The following is a 21,321-nucleotide window of genomic DNA, read 5'->3' as shown; positions in this document are numbered from 1 at the left end:
TTTTTATTGGAGGGAATAGTTTGTAATTGGCATAAGAAGTAAATCACACCACAACATAGTTGCTTTTTAGCTAGTAAGCTTCTCACACATTTGAAACATATAACATATGTGAATTATAGAAGCTACTTGCAATACAATATTATTAATTATTATTTAATATTTATTTAGGATCACAGTATTACTTAAGAACAAATAACTTATTTATCCAATGCGGCCAACCACCACACATAGTGTTGCTGTATTAGTATATTTATTTCTTTAAAAATAATAAAACATTACCAACATAAGGTGCCAAAATCTATGCATCATTGATTCTTAAGAATCATCAAGTGATCTATGGTATTACACACATACGCTCCTCTTTCTTTGTAAGTTATTTCCATATTTTGTTAATTTAGACATGTCCTGCAATGAATAATTTGTTTTGGACAAATCAATTGGAACTAATATTCTGAAAAATTAGTTTTACAGCATATTTGTGTGCTCGAAGAAAAATTGATAATAGGAGTTAATTAGAAAGTTGCTTAATATTGCTGCTCTATATGAATCATGAAAGTTTAATTTTGACTAGACTATTCCTTTAACTGCTAGTTAATTAAAGCATGGCATGGATAGGTTGAAGTGAAGATGGAATCCTGTGGCTTCTGCTTTAAGATGTTGCCTATCACATATGTAATAGTTAGTAGATATGTGTATTACTCCTTTGATGAATGCAAGCATTAATATTAAAGGGACAGTCAAAATTATTATTATTTGTTTAGATAGAGAATGCAATGTTAAACAACAATGTACTTCTATTGTCTAATTTGCTTCATTCTCTTGGTATCCTTTGTTGAAAATCACTACTGGAAGCTAGCTAGTAACAGGTAGCTGCACACATATGCCTCTTGTCATTGTCTCACCCGTTGGGTTCAGCTAGTTCTCATTGGTAAATTGCTGCTCCTTCATCAAAAGGATACCAAGAGAATGAAGCAGATTTGGTAACAGAAGTAAATTAGAAAGACAAACTGCAGGTAAGGTACGTGGAGATAAATGTGGATTTATTTTTAAGATAACTCAATACAATAATACTTTGGAAAATGTCATTTTTCAAGTTTGATGTCCCTTTAAGTTCAAATCCTTTTTTTTTTTAATTATGAAACTTGTACACAACTAAAATGCAAGCTGAATATTTATTAATGATTGCAATTAGTTGTACAGGTGCATATTTCCAAATCCGGAATTCCAAAATTCAAACATTTTCTGAAATCCAAACTTATTTAAAAAAAAAAAAAAAATTATCAAAAAAATGCAGTTTCGGATGGTATTATGTATATACAAAACTATTAAAAATGATAAAAACTACCTTTAGGTTACATGTATAAGCTGTATTATAACATATAAGTTTTACCTTTATGATTACAGTACTATCTGATGGTACTATGTATATACAAAAGTATTAAAAAGGATATAAAACTACCTTTAGGTTACATATATAAGCTGTATTATGACATATAATATTACCTTTATGATTAAAGCACACTCTGATGGTACTATGTATATACAAAACTATTAAAATGATTAACAACTACCTTTAGGTTACATGTATTAGCTGTATTATGACATAGACATATTACCTTTATGATTACAGTACTATCTGATGGTACTATGTATATACAAAACTATTAAAATGATGAAAAACTACCTTTAGGTTACATTTATTAGCTGTATTATGACATAGACATATTACCTATATGATTACAGTACTTTCTGATGATACTATGTATATACAAAAGTATTGAAAATGATATAAAACTATAGATGTATAAGCTGTATTATAAAATGTAAATATTACCTTTATGATTACAGTACTATCTGATGGTACTATGTATATACAAAAGTATTAAAAATGATATAAAACTACCTTTAGGTTACATGTATTAGCTGTATTATGACATAGACATATTACCTATATGATTACAGTACTATCTGATGGTACTATGTATAAACAAAAGTATTGAAAATGATATAAAACTACCTTTAGGTTAGATGTATAAGCTGTATTATAACATGTAAATATTACCTTTATGATTACAGTACTATATGATGGTACTATGTATATACAAAAGTATTAAAAATGATATAAAACTACCTTTAGGTTACATGTATTAGCTGTATTATGACATATAAATATTACCTTTATGATTACAGTACTATCTGATGGTACTATGTATATACAAAACTATTAAAATGATGAAAAACTACCTTTAGGTTACATTTATTAGCTGTATTATGACATAGACATATTACCTATATGATTACAGTACTTTCTGATGATACTATGTATATACAAAAGTATTGAAAATGATATAAAACTATAGATGTATAAGCTGTATTATAAAATGTAAATATTACCTTTATGATTACAGTACTATCTGATGGTACTATGTATATACAAAAGTATTAAAAATGATATAAAACTACCTTTAGGTTACATGTATTAGCTGTATTATGACATAGACATATTACCTATATGATTACAGTACTATCTGATGGTACTATGTATAAACAAAAGTATTGAAAATGATATAAAACTACCTTTAGGTTAGATGTATAAGCTGTATTATAACATGTAAATATTACCTTTATGATTACAGTACTATATGATGGTACTATGTATATACAAAAGTATTAAAAATGATATAAAACTACCTTTAGGTTACATGTATTAGCTGTATTATGACATGTAAATATTACCTTTATGATTACAGTACTTTCTGATGGTACTACAGGTATGTATATACAAAAGTAATACAAATAATATAAAACTACCTTTAGGTTACATGTATAAGCTGTATTATGACAGGCATATTACCTATATGATTACAGTACTTTCTTATGGTACTATGTATATACAAAAGTATTAAAAAATGATATAAAACTACCTTTAGGTTACAGGTATAAGCTGTATTAGAACATATAAATATTGCCTATATGATTACAGTACTATCTGATGGTACTATGTATATACAAAAGTATTAAAATGATATAAAGCTACCTTTAGGTTACATATATAAGCTGTTATAACATAAATATTACCTATATGATTACAGTACTTTCTGATGGTACTATGTATATACAAAAGTATTAAAATGATATAAAACTACCTTTAGGTTACATATATAAGCTGTATTATAACATATAAATATACCTTTATGATTACAGTACTTTCTGATGGCACTACAGGTATGTATATACATAAGTAATAAAAATTATATAAAACTACCTTTAGGTTACATGTATTAGCTGTATTATGACATAAATATTACCCAAATTACATAAGATATTGCTGTTTCTACCTGTTATGTTCTAAAACTAAACTAAAGTAAATTATAACATGATTAAAAAATAAGAAAGTTTATAGCACACATACTGAATTGATATTATTGGTTGCAGAAAAAAATATTGTTTGTTCCTTATATTTTTTCCTGCTAAGTAAAATATGCAACTCATGTGTTTGTTTCTCTTGTAAGGTGTATCCAGTCCACGGATCATCCATTACTTGTGGGATATTCTCCTTCCCAAAAGGAAGTTGCAAGAGGATCACCCACAGCAGAGCTGTCTATATAGCTCCTCCCCTAACTGCCATATCCAGTCATTCTCTTGCAACTCTCGACAAGCATGGAAGTAGTAAGAGAGAAGTGGTGAAACGTAGTTGTTTTTTTCTTCAATCAAAAGTTTGTAATTTTTAAATGGTACCGGAGTTGTACTATTTTTGTCCCAGGCAGAAATAGAAGAAGAATCTGCCTGTGATCTCTATGATCTTAGCAGGTTGTAACTAAGATCCATTGCTGTTCTCACACATAACTGAAGAGAGAGGTAACTTCAGCTGGGGAATGGCGTGCAGGTTATCCTGCTATGAGGTATGTGCAGTTAATTTTTTTTTCTAGAGATGTAAATGCTAGAAAATGCTGCTGATACCAGATTTATGTAAGGTAAGCCTGAATACAGTGATTTAATAGCGACTGGTATCATGCTTACTTTCAGAGGTAATACTCTTATAGATTTTCAATATAAAACGTTTGCTGGAAATGTTTAAACGTTTTTATATATGCTTTGGTGATAAAACTTTATTGGGGCCTAGTTTTTTCCACATGGCTGGCTTAAATTTGCCTAGAAACAGTTTCCTTAGGCTTTCCACTGTTTAGACAGGAGTGGGAGGGGCCTAATTTAGCGCTTTATTGCGCAGTAACTTTTACAGACTGAGACATCCAACTTCCCTCCAGGAGTCCCCTGAATGCTATAGGACCTCTCTAAAGGGCTCTTAGGCTTTCCAAAGTCATTTGTTTGGGAAGGTAGGGCCACAGCAGAGCTGTGGCAGTTTGTTGTGACTGGTAAAAAACGTCTATATTGTTTTTTTGATCCGTTTTTTGAACTAAGGGGTTAATCATCCATTTGCAAGTGTGTGCAATGCTCCGTTAGCTTATTATACACACTGTAAAAATTTCATTTGATTTACTGCTTTTTTTCACTGTTTTTCAAATTCTGACCTTTTTTATTTTTCTTAAAGGCACAGTACCGTTTTTATTTTTTGCTTGTTAACTTGATTTAAAGTGTTTTCCAAGCTTGCTGGTCTAATTGCTAGTCTGTTTAAACGTGTCTGACATAGAGGAAACTCCTTGTTCATTATGTTTAGAAGCCATGGTGGAACCCCCTCTTAGAATGTGTACCAAATGTACTGATTTCACTTTAAGTAATAAAGACCATATTCTGTCTTTAAAAAATTTATCACCAGAGGAATCTGACGAGGGGGAAGTTATGCCGACTAACTCACCCCACATGTCAGACCCTTTGACTCCCGCTCAAGGGACTCCCGCTCAAATGGCGCCAAGTACATCTAGTGCGCCCATGGCGTTTACTTTACAAGACATGGTGGCAGTCATGGATAATACACTGTCAGCGGTATTATCCAGACTACCTGGGTTACGAGGTAAGCGAGATAGCTCTGGAGTTAGAAGAAATACAGAGCATACTGATGCTTTAGTAGCTATGTCTGATACTCCCTCACAATATGCAGAAGCTGAAGAAGGAGAGCTTCTTTCTGTGGGTGATGTTTCTGACTCAGGGAAGAGGATTCAACCTGATTCTTATATGTCAACATTTAAATTTAAGCTTGAACACCTCCATGTATTGCTCAGGGAGGTTTTAGCTGCTCTGAATGACTGTGATACAATTGCAGTGCCAGAAAAATTGTGTAGACTGGATAAATACTATGCAGTGCCGGTGTGCACTGATGTTTTTCCAATACCTAAAAGGTTTACAGAAATTATTACTAAGGAATGGGATAGACTAGGTGTGCCGTTCTCTCCCCCTCCTATTTTTAAGAAAATGTTTCCGATAGATGCCACCACACGGGACTTATGGCAGACAGTCCCTAAGGTGGAGGGAGCAGTTTCTACCCTAGCTAAGCGTACTACTATCCCTGTCGAGGACAGTTGTGCTTTCTCAGATCCAATGGATAAAAAGTTAGAGGGTTACCTTAAGAAAATGTTTATTCAACAAGGTTTTATTCTAAAGCCCCTTGCATGCATTGCCCCAGTCACTGCTGCTGCGGCTTTCTGGTTTGAGTCTCTGGAAGAGGCTTTACAGGTAGAGACTCCATTGGATGACATACTTGACAAGCTTAGAGCACTTAAGCTAGCCAATTCTTTTGTTTCTGATGGCATTGTTCATTTGACTAAACTAACGGCTAAGAATTCTGGTTTTGCTATTCAGGCGCGCAGGGCGCTATGGCTTAAATCATGGTCAGCTGACGTTACTTCGAAGTCTAAGCTGCTTAACATTCCCTTCAAGGGGCAAACCCTATTCGGGCCTGGTTTGAAGGAGATCATTTCTGATATCACTGGAGGAAAAGGTCATGCCCTTCCTCAGGATAGGTCCAAATCAAGGGCCAAACAGACTAATTTTCGTGCCTTTCGAAACTTCAAGGCGAGTGCGGCATCAACTTCCTCTAATGCAAAACAAGAGGGAACTTTTGCCCAGTCCAAGTCGGTCTGGAGACCTAACCAGACCTGGAACAAAGGTAAGCAGGCCAAAAAGCCTGCTGCTGCCTCTAAGACAGCATGAAGGATCGGCCCCCTATCCGGTAGTGGATCTAGTAGGGGGCAGACTTTCGCTCTTTGCCCAGGCTTGGGCAAGAGATGTCCAGGATCCCTGGGCATTGGAAATTGTATCCCAGGGATATCTTCTGGACTTCAAAGCTTCCCCTCCAAAAGGGAGATTTCACCTTTCACAATTATCTGCAAACCAGATAAAGAGAGAGGCATTCTTACACTGTGTTCAAGACCTCCTAGTTATGGGAGTGATCCATCCAGTTCCAAAGGAGGAACAGGGACAGGGATTTTACTCAAATCTGTTTGTGGTTCCCAAAAAAGAGGGAACCTTCAGACCAATTTTAGATCTCAAGATCTTAAACAAATTCCTCAGAGTCCCATCATTCAAGATGGAGACTATTCGTACCATCCTACCTATGATCCAGGAGGGTCAATACATGACTACAGTGGATTTAAAGGATTCTTATCTTCACATTCCGATACACAAAGATCATCATCGGTTTCTCAGGTTTGCCTTCCTGAACAGGCATTACCAGTTTGTAGCTCTTCCCTTTGGGTTAGCTACAGCCCCAAGAATCTTTACGAAGGTTCTGGGGTCACTTCTGGCGGTCCTAAGACCGCGGGGTATAGCAGTGGCCCCTAATTTAGATGACATTCTGATACAGGCATCAAATTTCCAAATTTCCAAGTCTCATACGGACATAGTTCTGGCATTTCTGAGGTTGCATGGGTGGAAGGTGAACGAAGAAAAGAGTTCTCTATCCCCTCTCACAAGAGTTTCCTTTCTGGGAACTCTAATAGATTCTGTAGAAATGAGGATTTACCTGACAGAGTCCAGGTTATCAAAACTTCTAAATTCCAGCCGTGTTCTTTATTCCACTTCTCGCCCTTCGGTGGCTCAGTGTATGGAAGTAATCGGCTTAATGGTAGCGGCAATGGACATAGTGCCATTTGCACGCCTACATCTCAGACCTCTGCAACTCTGCATGCTCAGTCAGTGGAATGGGGATTACACAGATTTGTCCCCTCTACTAAATCTGGATCAAGAGACCAGGGATTCTCTTCTCTGGTGGTTATCTCGGGTCCATATGTCCAAAGGTATGACCTTTCGCAGGCCAGATTGGACAATTGTAACGACAGATGCCAGCCTTCTAGGCTGGGGGGCAGTCTGGAACTCCCTGAAGGCTCAGGGATCTTGGACTCAGGAGGAGACACTCCTTCCAATAAACATTCTGGAACTAAGAGCGATATTCAGTGCTCTTCAAGCTTGGCCTCAGCTAGCGACAATGAGGTTCATCAGATTTCAGTCGGACAACATCACGACTGTGGCTTACATCAACCATCAAGGGGGAACAAGGAGTTCCCTAGCAATGTTAGAAGTCTCAAAGATAATTCGCTGGGCAGAGATTCACTCTTGCCACCTATCAGCTATACATATCCCAGGTGTGGAGAACTGGGAGGCGGATTTTCTAAGTCGTCAGACTTTTCATCCGAGGGAGTGGGAACTCCATCTGGAGGTGTTTGCACAATTGATTCATCGTTGGGGCAAACCAGAACTGGATTCATGGTGTCTCGCCAGAACGCCAAACTTCCTTGTTACGGATCCAGGTCCAGGGATCCCAAGGCGACGCTGATAGATGCTCTAGCAGCACCTTGGTCTTTCAACCTGGCTTATGTGTTTCCACCGTTTCCTCTGCTCCCTTGTCTGATTGCCAAAATCAAGCAAGAGAGAGCATCGGTGATCTTGATAGCGCCTGCGTGGCCACGCAGGACTTGGTATGCAGATCTGGTGGGCATGTCATCCTTTCCACCATGGACTCTGCCGCTGAGACAGGACCTTCTACTTCAGGGTCCTTTCAGCCATCCAAATCTAATTTCTCTGAGACTGACTGCCTGGAGATTGAACGCTTGATTTTATCAAAGCGTGGCTTCTCCGAGTCAGTCATTGATACCTTAATTCAGGCACGAAAGCCTGTCACCAGGAAAATCTATCATAAGATATGGCGTACATATATTTATTGGTGTGAATCCAAGGGTTACTCATGGAGTAAAGTCAGGATTCCCAGGATATTATCTTTTCTCCAAGAAGGATTGGAAAAAGGATTGTCAGCTAGTTCCTTAAAGGGACAGATTTCTGCTCTGTCTATTCTTTTGCACAAGCGTCTGGCGAATGTTCCAGACGTTCAGGCATTTTGTCAGGCTTTAGTTAGAATCAAGCCTGTGTTTAAACCTGTTGCTCCGCCATGGACTTTAAATTTGGTTCTTAAAGTTCTTCAAGGGGTTCCGTTTGAACCTCTTCATTCCATAGATATCAAACTTTTATCCTGGAAAGTTCTATTTTTGGTAGCTATTTCCTCGGCTCGTAGAGTTTCCGAGTTATCTGCCTTACAATGTGATTCCCCTTATCTGATTTTCCATGCAGATAAGGTAGTTTTGCGTACCAAGCCTGGGTTTTTACCTAAGGTGGTATCTAATAAGAATATCAATCAGGAGATTGTTGTTCCGTCATTGTGTCCTAATCCTTCTTCAAAGAAGGAACGTCTATTACACAATCTTGACGTGGTCCGTGCTTTAAAGTATTATTTACAAGCTACTAAAGATTTTCGTCAAACATCTGCTTTGTTTGTTGTCTACTCTGGACAGAGGAGAGGACAAAAGGCTTCGGCAACTTCTCTTTCTTTTTGGCTAAGGAGTATAATACGCTTAGCTTATGAGACTGCTGGCCAGCAGCCTCCTGAAAGGATTACAGCTCATTCTACTAGAGCTGTGGCTTCCACATGGGCTTTTAAAAATTAGGCTTCTGTTGAACAGATTTGCAAGGCAGTGACTTGGTCTTCGCTTCATACCTTTTCAAAATTCTATAAATTTGATACTTTTGCTTCTTTGGAGGCTATTTTTGGGAGAAAGGTTTTACAGGCAGTGGTACCTTCCGTTTAAGTACCTGCCTTGTCCCTCCCTTCATCCGTGTACTTTAGCTTTGGTATTGGTATCCCACAAGTAATGGATGATCCGTGGACTGGATACACCTTACAAGAGAAAACATAAGTTATGCTTACCTGATAAATTTATTTCTCTTGTGGTGCATCCAGTCCACGGCCCGCCCTGTCATTTTAAGGCAGGTATTTTTTAACTTTAAACTACAGTCACCACTGCACCCTATGGTTTCTCCTTTCTCTTGCTTGTCTTCGGTCGAATGACTGGTAGTGGCAGTTAGGGGAGGAGCTATATAGACAGCTCTGCTGTGGGTGATCCTCTTGCAACTTCCTGTTGGGAAGGAGAATATCCCACAAGTAATGGATGATCCGTGGACTGGATACACCACAAGAGAAATAAATTTATCAGGTAAGCATAAATTATGTTTTTGTTAAATGTAACTTTTCAAATGGATTGGAAAAAATGAGGGAACAAATTGAATACTTTTATTTAATGTATCTATTGGAATGATGGCTGTTATAACTTATGAGGTAAGTTATATGAGTCAATGAAAATATAAATGGAATCTAACATTTCTTATTACCTTAAAGGGACATTTCAGCCAACATTGAAATCCACATTTATGTATTTCAGTTTTGAATAAAAGTATTTTTGTATTATACATGCATTAGCAAAAATGCTTCTAATAAAAGTTTTAGGTGTTTCAAATGTGTATTTAAGTATGCACCGTGCACCAGCAGTTTAAACCCAGCAGTTGCTCAGAGAATCTAAGGCGCTTGTACCATCTGGTAATGACTCAATTTGTTAATTGCTGACATGATACAAACCCCACTGGCACTCTTTATAACTTCAGTATTTAAAATGCTTGTGCACTATGAATATCTAACTATGCTTCACATGCACGTGCAGAGAAAAATATTAACACCAAAACAGTGATAACTTTTACTAGAAGCATTTTTGCCAATAGAAGTATATTGCAGATATGTTTATATTCAAAGATGTCATTCATCTACAGTATGTGCATTTCAATTGTGTCCAAAATGTCCCTTTAAGGTCATAATGTAAAACTAGTATAAAATAAAAAATATATATATTTGTCTTTACCTTCTCCAAGTAGCACTGGATTCCCTCGCGCCCTTGATGAAGGCTAATGTCTTTCATAATGTCTTCTATCCTGCCGGAAATTTCCTCTGTGGCCCTAGTAAAGTAGCAGATAAATGGTTACCATTACAATAAACTGTAGCACTTGACAATCAATAATCAATAAAAGCTCTGCTAACATAAACATCAGGAACTATTGAGCTGAGCTCTTAAAGGGAAATGATACTGAGTAAACTGATGTAATACTTTAACCCCTTAAGGACAAGGCCATTTTTCAATTTCTTTCCCTTAAGGACCAGGGCTATTTTTACATTTCTGCAGTGTTTGTGTTTAAGGGACAGTCTACACCAGAATTTTTATTGTTTTAAAAGATAGATAATCCCTTTATTACCCATTTCCCAGTTTTGCATAACCAACACAGTTATAATAATATACTTTTAAGCTCTGTAATTATCTTGTATCTAAGCCTCTGCAAACTGCCCCTTTTTTCAGTTCTTTTGACAGACTTGCAGTCTAGCCAATCAGTGCCTGCTCCCAGATTACTTCACGTGCACGAGCACAGTGTTATCTATATGAAATACGTGAACTAAAACCCTCTAGTGGTGAAAAACTGTTAAAATGCAATCTGAAAGAGGTGGGCTTCAAGGTCTAAGAAATTAGCATATGAACCTCCTAGGTTAAGCTTTCAACTAAGAATACCAAGAGAACAAAGCAAAATTGGTGATAAAAGTAAATTGGAAAATTGTTTAAAATTACATGCTCTATCTGAATCATGAAAGTTTATTTTGGCCTAGACTGTCCCTTTTAGCTGTAATTTTCCTCTTACTCATTTACTGTACCCACACATATTATATACCGTTTTTCTCGCCATTAAATGGACTTTCTAAAGATACCATTATTTTCATCATATCTTATAATTTACTATGAAAAAATATATAAAATATGAGGAAAAAAATGGAAAAAACACACTTTTTCTTATTTTGACCCCCAAAATCTGTTACACATCTACAACCACCAAAACACACCCATGCTAAATAGTTTCTAAATTTGGTCCTGAGTTTAGGAATACCTAATGTTTACATGTTCTTTGCTTTTTTTTGCAAGTTATAGGGCAATAAATACAAGTAGCACTTTGCTATTTCCAAACCACTTTTTTTCAAAATTAGCGCTAGTTACATTGGAACACTGATATCTTTCAGGAATCCCTGAATATCCCTTGACATGTATATATTTTTAGAAGACATCCCAAAGTGTTGATCAAGGCCCATTATGGTATATTTCATGCCACCATTTCACCGCCAAATGCGATCAAATAAAAAAAAATCGTTCACTTTTTCACAATATTCTTTACAAACTTTAGGTTTCTCACTGAAATTATTTACAAACAGCTTGTGCAATTATGGCATAAATGGTTGTAAATGCTTCTCTGGGATCCCCTTTGTTCAGAAATAGCAGGCATATATGGATTTGCCGTTGCTTTTTGGTAATTAGAAGGCTGCTAAATGCCACTGCGCATCACACATGTATTATGCCCAGCAGTGAAGGGGTTAATTAGGGAGCATGTAGGGAGCGTCTAGCGTTAATTTTAGCTTTAGTGTAGTGTAGTACACAACCCCAAGTATTGATCTAGGCCCATCTGGTATATTTCATGCCACCATTTCACCGCCAAATGCGATCAAATAAAAAAATTGTTTAAATTTTTCACAATTTTAGGTTTCTCACTGAAATTATTTATAAAACAGCTTGTGCAATTATGGCATAAATGGTTGTAAATGCTTCTCTGGGATCCCCTTTGTTCAGAAATAGCAGGCATATATGGCTTTGGCATTGCTTTTTGGTAATTAGAAGGCTGCTAAATGCTGCTGCGCATCACACGTGTATTATGCCCAGCAGTGCCGGGGTTAATTAGGTAGCTTGTAGGGAGCTTGCTGGGTTAATTTTAGCTTTAGTGTAGAGATCAGCCTCACACCTAACACATCACACCCCCTGATCCCTCCCAAACAGCTCTCTTCCCTCCCCCACCCCACAATTGTCCCCACCATCTTAAGTACTGGCAGAAAGTCTGCCAGTATTAAAATAAAAAGGTATCTGTTTGTTTGGTTTTTTTGTTGTTGTTTTTTTGGGGGGGTTTAAACATATTTACATATGCTACTGTGTAGGGTCCCCCCTAACCCAACCTCCCTGATCCCCCCCAAACAGCTCTCTAACCCTCCCCCTCTACCTTATTTGGAGCCATATTGGGTACTGGCAGCTGTCTGCCAGTACCCAGTTTATACAAAAATATATATTTTATTATTATTTTTTGTAGTGTAGCTTCCCCCCACCCACTCCCAGATCCCTTAGCTATTTATTAATCCATTCCCTCCCCCCTTTCTCCCTCTTAAAAGTATTTTTTTCTGTAGTGCAGCGGTTCCCACCTGCTCCCTCCCCGTGCACGTGTGCGCACCCCCGGTGACCACACCCCCGATCCCGCCCCCTTCTTAATCCAAAGAGCCATAGATGGCCGCCCACGGCCACCCGCCTCCTACTTCGGCTCCCACCCACCAACGATTTTCGGCCATCGATGCCGGTGCAGAGAGGGCCACAGAGTGGCTCTCTCTGCACCGGAGGGGTAAGAAGGGTTATTGCAGGATGCCTCGATATCGAGGCATCACTACAATAACCGCAAAGCAGCTGGAAGTGATTCAGCCGCTTCAAACCCCTAATGTCGTACAGGGTACGTCGCTGGTCTTTAAAGACCAGTTTGTGCAAGACGTACCCTGTACGACATGAGTCGTTAAGGGGTTAAAGCACCCAAGAGTGTCTTTCAGCCTTCCAGATTCATTCTTAAAAGTGCATGAAAGTTATTAAACATTTTTAATGCAATGAACAGTGCTTTAAAGAGACAGTCAGCACCTTGAGATTTAAATATAAAGTAAAAAAGTATTTGCTATATATTTTATTTATTTTGTCCCCTTTTCATTTAATTTAGTTCTGAAACTTGAGGATTTTGAAAAAGCAACACTGCAGACTTCTCAAGGCTGAACCTGCTACATATGTCTCCCTTATTAGCTTTAACAGATAAGAAATGCAAAACAATACACTGTATACTAACAGTATGACCACGGTTAACTTTGTCATCTGTTAACCCAAGTCTGGATTGGCTCCTCCAAATGAGGCAAAAAATAAAAAATAAAGAAAAAGAGATGTTAATTTGTTTTAAAAATATTTATACTTGGCTGGTATTTTATTCTATAGCAAGATAAATGAAATATCTTATTACAAGGTGTTTACTGTTCCTTTAAAACACACAAGAGTTTATTTCTCCTTTATAGGATGAATTACCAGATGTGTAACTGTACTACAAAAGGCCCTATTCAAATTGCAGGCCAATACAACCCACACTTTAAAGGGGCATGAAACCCAAAGTTGTTCTTTCATGATTCAGATAGAGAATACAATTTTAAACATTCCAATTTACTTCTTTTATTTGATTTGCTTCATTCTTTAGATCAGTGATTTTTAACCTTTTTTTTGCCGTGGCACACTTTTTTACATTAAAAAATCCTGTGGCACACCACCATCCCAAAATTTAAAAAAAAATCACACATTGTAGCCTAATACAGCATATATATATATATATATATATATATATATATATATACACATACACACAAACACACACATACTGCATGTATTGTGCTGTTATGCCATGCCTCCTACAAACTACCCCTGCACTGGGAGTAAAAAACAAGCAAAGTTTAAAAAATATGTCACACTGTTGTCAGTCTGCCGTGGCACACCTGAGGATCTCTCACGGCACACTAGTGTGCCACGACACACTGGTTGAAAAACACTGCTTTAGATATCCTATGGTGAAGAAATAGCAATGCACATGGGTAAGCCAATCACACGAGGCATCTATGTGCAGACACCAATCAGCAGTTACTGAACCAATCTAGATATGATTTTCAACAAAGGATATCAAGAAAATCAAACAAATTAGATAATAGAATTACATTAGAAAGTGGTTTAAAATTGCACGCTGTATCTAAATCATGAAAAAAAAAATGTGGGTTTCATGTCCCTTTAAGTACAATTTTAAACACTTAAAGGAACATGAAACTCAAAAATGTTCTTTCATGATTTATATACAGCATACAGTTTTAATTTTTTTCCAATTTACATCTATTATTAAATGTGCTTCATTCTCTTGGTATCCTTTGTTGAAGGAGCAGCAATGCACTTCTGGGGGCTATGTGAATACAAGAGGCATTTATGTCAAGTCACCAATCACCAGCTAGCTCCCTGTAGTGCATTGCTGGTCCTGAGCCTAACTAGGTATGGTTTTCAACAAAGGATATCAAGAGAATAAAGTAACTTACATACCAGAAGTGAATTTGAAAGTTGTTTGACATTGCATGCTCTATCCAAATCATGAGAGATTACTTGACTTTATTGTCCCTTTAACAATGGCTTCAAACCATATTAATTTGGAATCTAAACTTGCCAGTCAATGTTCAAATTAATGTTACATAATTCTGCACTATGTGCATAATTATGTCACATTAGCCTAGTGACACCTGCAAAAGAAAAAAAGATTCTAAAGATTTAAACCCCTAAACCCGTACTTACCTTAACGTCCTCGCAAGCCTCTTCTGGTTTCTTCAACAGGGCGTCATGGTTGTGTTATGTAATCACAGTGCAATTCGTCATCTGTTGAACTACATGTAGCGCGCTCCTGTGTTGGGTAAAGCAGCTGATAGCTTTACCCAGCACGGGAGCGCGCTACATGTAAATCAACGGCACAACCTAGTACGCTGTGATTAGACAACGCAACCGTGACACGCTGTTGAAGAAACCAGAAGAGCATTAGAGGCTGCTGAAGAAGAAAAGATAAGAAGATAAGAAGTCCTTTTTTCTTTTGCAGATCTCACTAGGTTAATGTTCCATAATTCTGCACATAGTGTGTTAACTGGCACTTTAACATCAGGATGCTAAACTACACCAATTCCAAGTCTTTGGAAATAAACAGTTTTCCAGTTTTTTTACACAATGTTTTGAAAACATATATTCATTATCCTTAGATGCTGAATAGTTGATAACTTGACCATATACAAAAAACAAATATTTCAATGTCATAACAGGAAAACAGCTTATAAAAAATAGTGAAAAATGTAATAAACTTCCATAACATTTATTAATAACTCTAAAAACCTTCAAGCACACACTAACCCAAGATGTTCCTCTTCCTTCTTACCTCTCACAGTAGAGGTAGTCCTGAGATTTCTGCATTTTTTTGCTTGATCTTACATGAAACCCTAAGAAAGCTTCTTCTGTTTCACCTTTACACCCAGACTCAAGAAATTTCTGGAATTGTTCATAGATTCCTTGCCACCTTGTTTCCACTGGGAATATCCCGACACCAAACTGGCTACAAGATAATAATAAAAAAACTGGTTATCAAATTTTGGGAATCAATGTTTAGCACTAGGATAAAGTTTAAAAAGATATGTTTCTAACAAACAGAACATTGGGTAGTTGCTTAGTAAATCATTGGGCCCCATGTACGAAGACAGCATGGACAAGGCTCTCGACTTCTGCTGCCCGTATGTATCATTACACACACATGTTTTGTAATTCTGCCCCCATCTCTCGCACGACCAATTACATGAAAGAAGGGCCTGTAATTCACCCATGACAAATGTGTTCAGGGAGATTTCTATCTGCCAACTCAGAGGTGGCAGAGAGTGTAAGAAGCAGTTGTCTGGTGACCTGTGCTTCTTACAGAAAGCAGACTTGCTCCACAAGGGCTCAAAAGCAGTTTAGACTGTTTAGAAAATTAAGCCGATTGTGGTTATTGGGAGATTTGTGCGCATGCCTCCCAGCTATATATATAAAAAGAGAGAAGGACTCAACCAGAGAATGAACAAAAGTATACTAGGTTGTTCAATAGCTAGTAACCACAAAGAAAGCAGCCTTCTTTTGCCCTCAACACATTTTTCATAGATAAGAACATTCCAGCAATGTAGTCTGAACAGCCTCAAAAGGACAGTTAGTTCTAAAATACCAGGCAATCACCCTGTGAACACAATGCAACCCCAGATGTATGATTTGGCTTCTTTGGGACTCATCAGTGAGGTGCATCCATATTCCTATTAGAACACTGAGCAACAAGTCCATGTCTGGTTTCCCACTATCACCCTAAGAGGACACTAGTCTGGGCTTGCCTTGTCTCTCTTTCAGAGAAGTAATATGTGACCAGACATTTTTTTCTTTGCAGGGCACATTCTTGTCAAAAGAGGCTTTTGTTTGTCCCCTTGTTGAGTACTTCTAGTTTTTTTGTAAGATTTCCTGTTGCCCCTGAATGAGTATTTCACTCTTTTATGTAAGACTTCCAGTTGCCCCTCCTCACTATAATCATGCATTGTCTCACTAACACAACCACACATGACAACCAAAATGTTACCTCTAGGATGTCAAACTCCTCCTCAGACCTTTCATTCTTTGAAGTTTATAATGCACTTGCTTTTTTTTAATCATTTTTATTTGTCTAAGCACAATAACTAAATCTAACACATTTCCTCCCAGACCACCAGACTCTAACCAATACAGCATAGACTCCAAATCATAGGTCCATGCTCTATAAACTCCATTCTTGCTTTATTTATTTTTTAAAGTTGATTAGTATATTGTGTAGCTTAGTTTGTCCAATTTTTCAAATTATTTAGCAAAAGGACAGCTAAATATATATTATAGCACAACAGTATAACTAAATTTAAAGCAACTTCAATTAAATATGGCATTATTATCCTAAAGGTGCAATACAATGTAATTCTGACATTTTATGAGTTGTTTGCTTCTTTCGTTTTAACCTTTATTTTCTACACAAATTTGTAACTTACAGTTTATTTTGCTGTGTCTCGTCTTGCTGCTTACAGGAGGTATGAAGTATTCCCTGAGTCTGAACACCAGAAGTGGTATTTTTGTAAAATGTTCCAACCAGAGTAAAACCATTGGATAAAGTGAGTTTTCCCTTAAAGGAAGAAAATTTGTTTTAGTGTCATGAACTCCTTTTTTAAAACACATTTACCATAACCTTGTAGTTTAGTGACAATCGGTCATATCAGAATTAAATAATGTTTATTGTGTGTGCTTGAAGGGTTTGCAGCTTTATTAACACAAGTTTATTTCAAACTTAGTTACCAAACAATTCTGGAACAAAATAGCCCAAGATAAGTTTGTTCTGGGATTCACTTTTGTGCAGCAATGTTTTCCACACAAATGTTACTAGGTTTTGTGCTGCCTTAATGAACTATATTATATCTTGGAAAGTATAAGATACTATAGTGTAAGCTTTAAAAAAATGAATGGCCCCTTCAGGCTCGCTGGAAACAGCAGTAATGAAACAGCGGTCTTAAGACCGCTGCTCCTTAACTGGTCTGCTGCCTCTGAGGTAGCGGTCTGCAATCCGCCCGATCCTATACGATCAGGCTGATTGACACCCTCTGATAACGGCTGCAAATCTGCAGGGATCGGCATTGTACAAGCAGTTTACTAAAACTGCTTGTGCAATGTTAAATGCCGACAGCTAATGCTGTCGGCCTTCAGCGATGTCTGTCGGACATGATACGCTACAGCGTATCATGTTGGACAGACATTGATAAATCGGCCCCATACTGTTTACTGTTTTTTTCATATTAATTGCTGCATTTCTAGGTTACAATAAGCAAACAAATAGTAGTAATGTTCAATTACCTTGTGTCTTTGGATGTTATTTCGCAGACTGTACCATGCATTAATATTATCTGTGTTCATTTAAAGGGACATAAAACACCAATTTTTTCTTTCATAATTCAGATAGAGATCCTGATTTTAAACAACTTTCTAATTTACTTCTATTATCAATTTTTTTGGTTCGCTTGGTATCTTTTGTTGAAAAGCAGGGACGTATGCTTAGAAGCCGACTCATTTCTGAAGCACTATATGGCAGCAGTTTTGCAAGAATGCTATCAATTTGCAAGAGCACTAGATAGCAGCAGCACTATTTTCTGCCATTTAGTGCTCCTTATGCCTACCTAGGTATTTCTCTGTTTATAGTATAGAGGCGCAGGTCTGTTCTTGTTTGGTGCTCCAGAAAAAGCCTGGGAATGAAAGGACTTTATTTCTATGTGTGTAGATCAACACCACATAATTGATGCAGTATACTTACTCCGAAAAAATTCAGAGTCCGGCTTCCTCTTGTGAGTATATGTAATATGTTGAGAACAGATTTCTCAATTCTGACTGCAAATACAGAAAACGTACTCAAAATGCGGTATTATACCTGGTGTATAATGTGCAGTGTACTTACTCTGATAAAATCGGAAACCGGCTCCTTGTATAATGATCTCGTTGGTGCAGTTCAAGAATCCAAAGGACAGCAAACAGGTATTTGTTTATAAAACAAACATTTATTTAAAACATGTCACTATGGACAAAATAGATAAAAGCTCTAGTAAAAAAGCTCTACGCGTTTCAACGATAGTTCGTCTTTCTCAAGAACAACTTCAAATTTTTATTGCTCTTGAGAAAGATGAACTATCGTTGAAACGCGTAGAGCTTTTTTACTAGAGCTTTTATCTATTTTGTCCATAGTGACATGTTTTAAATAAATGTTTGTTTTATAAACAAATACCTGTTTGCTGTCCTTTGGATTCTTGAACTGCACAAACGAGATCATTATACAAGGAGCCGGTTTCCGATTTTATCGGAGTAAGTATACTGCACATTATATACCAGGTATAATACCGCATTTTGAGTACGTTTTCTGTATTTGCAGTCACACCAGAATTGAGAAATCTGTTCTCAACATATTACATATACTCACAAGAGGAAGCCGGACTCTGAATTTTTTCGGAGTAAGTATACTGCATCAATTATGTGGTTTTGATCTACACACATAGAAATAAAGTCCTTTCATTCCCAGGCTTTTTCTGGAGCACCAAACAAGAACAGACCTGCGCCTCTATACTATACACAGCCACATTTTCAAGCAGTCTTTTTTTGGGAGAGACTGGTAGAAGGCAGCGGTACATACAGAGGGGAGTATTTTAACCATCTTTGCATTAATATTGTTTGTAACATCTAGCATATTGTGTAAAGGTATTTTGTATAAACTAGGTATTTCTCTGTCTGAATAACAAAAGTGATTGTGTTTCCTTATAAAGGGCTAGATTACAAGTGGAGTGCTAATTTATCACGCCCCATAAACGGGCAAATTCACCAGTTTACGGGTGTGCGATAAATAATTAGCCTTTAGAAGTGGCTGGTTAATGCTCCTGCGAGCTTAGCGCAATTAACCAGAGGTCAGACCTCTGGTAATTAAAAAAAATGTTCTCTCAATTGCCCCCCAAATAAAGTGGACAGTTCTTTGACATAAATAAATGAGCATTTTTCTTTTTTTAATAAAAAATCTACATGAAGCAGCTATAAGGGGTTAAAGTGAGATGATGTGGGGTATTGGTATCCTTATAGCCAACAAAAACAAAACATTTCCTTAGGAGGTCTATATATATAACATTGTTACAAAAATTGCTGCAAACACCTTGTAATAGATTGCCATATCAGCAGAGTACGAACTATATTAGAACAGATTAACACCTTGTTTGCTGCAATTGTGTTTCAGAGGTAAAACTACACACGCCACTTTTCTTATTTTAAGAAGACAATTGGGATTTGAGTCTGGAGATAACAGGACATTCCACTGTTATTATATTAAGAAAATCTCCTTTGTTTGGGGTCAGCAGAAAAAGATAAGAGCTGTAAATTAGGAACAGTTATGTTGCAGGGTTAGTCTTGTGAACTCATGTGCTCTTTCAGTTTTTAGGACGAGGGAATTAAAAAGTTTAAGACTTACAGAAGAAGGGGGCAAACTAAATAATGAAAGTATATTGCAAAGTTTTTTAATCTGTATAATTAAAGGGGCATGAAGCACCAAATATTGCTTCCATGATTCAGACATAGCATACAATTTTGAACACCTCCCCATTTCACTTTTATTATCAAATTTGCTTCATTATATTGGCATTCATTTTTGAAGGTGCTGCAATTCACGGCTGGGAGCTAGCTGAACATTTTTGATGGTGCTGCAATCCACTGCTGGGAGCTAGCTGAACACATAAGGTCAGCCATTGACAAGTATGTGTGCAGCCACCAGTCGCATGCTCTATCTGAATCATGACTTTACTATTCCTTTAAGTATTTTATCTTACAATGTCAATGTGTTTACTGGCCCTTTAAGACGTGATTTGTTTTCTGTCTGAATAATGAAAGTTTAATTGAGAGGTCCATGTCTTTTTAATGATAAAACTCTATACATTTTCACCTATAGGTGATTCAGTTTCAGTGAAACTTTGCCCATATTCTATTTATCTTACTTATAAAAGGATAGATTTTGAGTGGCATGCTGTTGTGCGCGAGCAATAAGGTGTTTATCTCTGCTTTTTGCATGCATTGGAAATAGTAGGTGTATTACAGGTTGAAAGTAAATGCGGTCTCTTGAACGCAATTGAATTTAAGGCATGTTGCGGATGGCGCCGACTTCAGAGCTCTGGTTAATTGTTACGCGGGACAAAAAAGTTGTACAAAAAATATCAAAATTATATTTAAAAGTACAGTTACACTCATAAAACACTATCTGACAAAAATGATTTAAATTAGGGACAGGAAACCCCAATTTTTTCATTTATGATATGGATAGAACATACAATTTTTTTTTTAAATTCTTTTTATTGAAGAAGCACAGGTACAATCGATCAAGTGCATACACTGACATATAGAATTACAGCGACATTACAATCGATATTATGGGATGAGCATGACATATTAAGTATAGATACAAAATCAATAGTGGTACCGTTGCTATCATTAAATTCAATAAGAGACTGCAGTTTCCTTTCATATAGCATAGTACACATGTATTCTACAAGTTTAGGATTAAAGCCACACTATAACATAGAATAACCCCTGCCATAAAAGTTATAGCAAAATTAGCTGATCATTATCTCACATTGCACCCGTACCTCTTAGTTTTATAATATTAACACAAAACAAAACTAATAACACAACACATGACAAAACAACAAAATAAAACATCTAATCTACACAAATAAACTAAACAAAAACAGGACAGAACCCAATTAAATTCAGGACGTATGGGACAGCTGCTTTAAAG

The 21,321-nt window shown here is 36.8% G+C and overlaps 1 protein-coding gene across 5 annotated transcripts in view; it reads right to left on the bottom strand.

Moving 5' to 3' along the window:
• The window catches only part of ALS2CL (ALS2 C-terminal like), a 320,431-nt gene that overhangs the window by 35,543 nt on the left and 263,567 nt on the right, over positions 1-21,321 (bottom strand). For 4 of the 5 annotated variants that reach the window (XM_053713729.1, XM_053713731.1, XM_053713730.1 and 1 more), the window contains 3 exons: positions 17,012-17,142; positions 15,367-15,540; positions 10,131-10,224 (listed from right to left, as the gene is read on the bottom strand). In XM_053713729.1, the coding sequence (XP_053569704.1) occupies positions 10,131-10,224; positions 15,367-15,540; positions 17,012-17,142 (399 nt within the window). The remainder of the gene's footprint in view (positions 1-10,130; positions 10,225-15,366; positions 15,541-17,011; positions 17,143-21,321) is intronic. The other variant, XM_053713732.1, reaches the window with a different exon arrangement.

The sequence above is a fragment of the Bombina bombina genome, chromosome 5 (assembly GCF_027579735.1).
Source record: "Bombina bombina isolate aBomBom1 chromosome 5, aBomBom1.pri, whole genome shotgun sequence".
Lineage (NCBI taxonomy): Eukaryota > Metazoa > Chordata > Amphibia > Anura > Bombinatoridae > Bombina > Bombina bombina.
The sequence above is the reverse complement of the archived record's forward strand: the minus strand, read 5'-3'. Positions and strand labels throughout refer to the sequence as shown.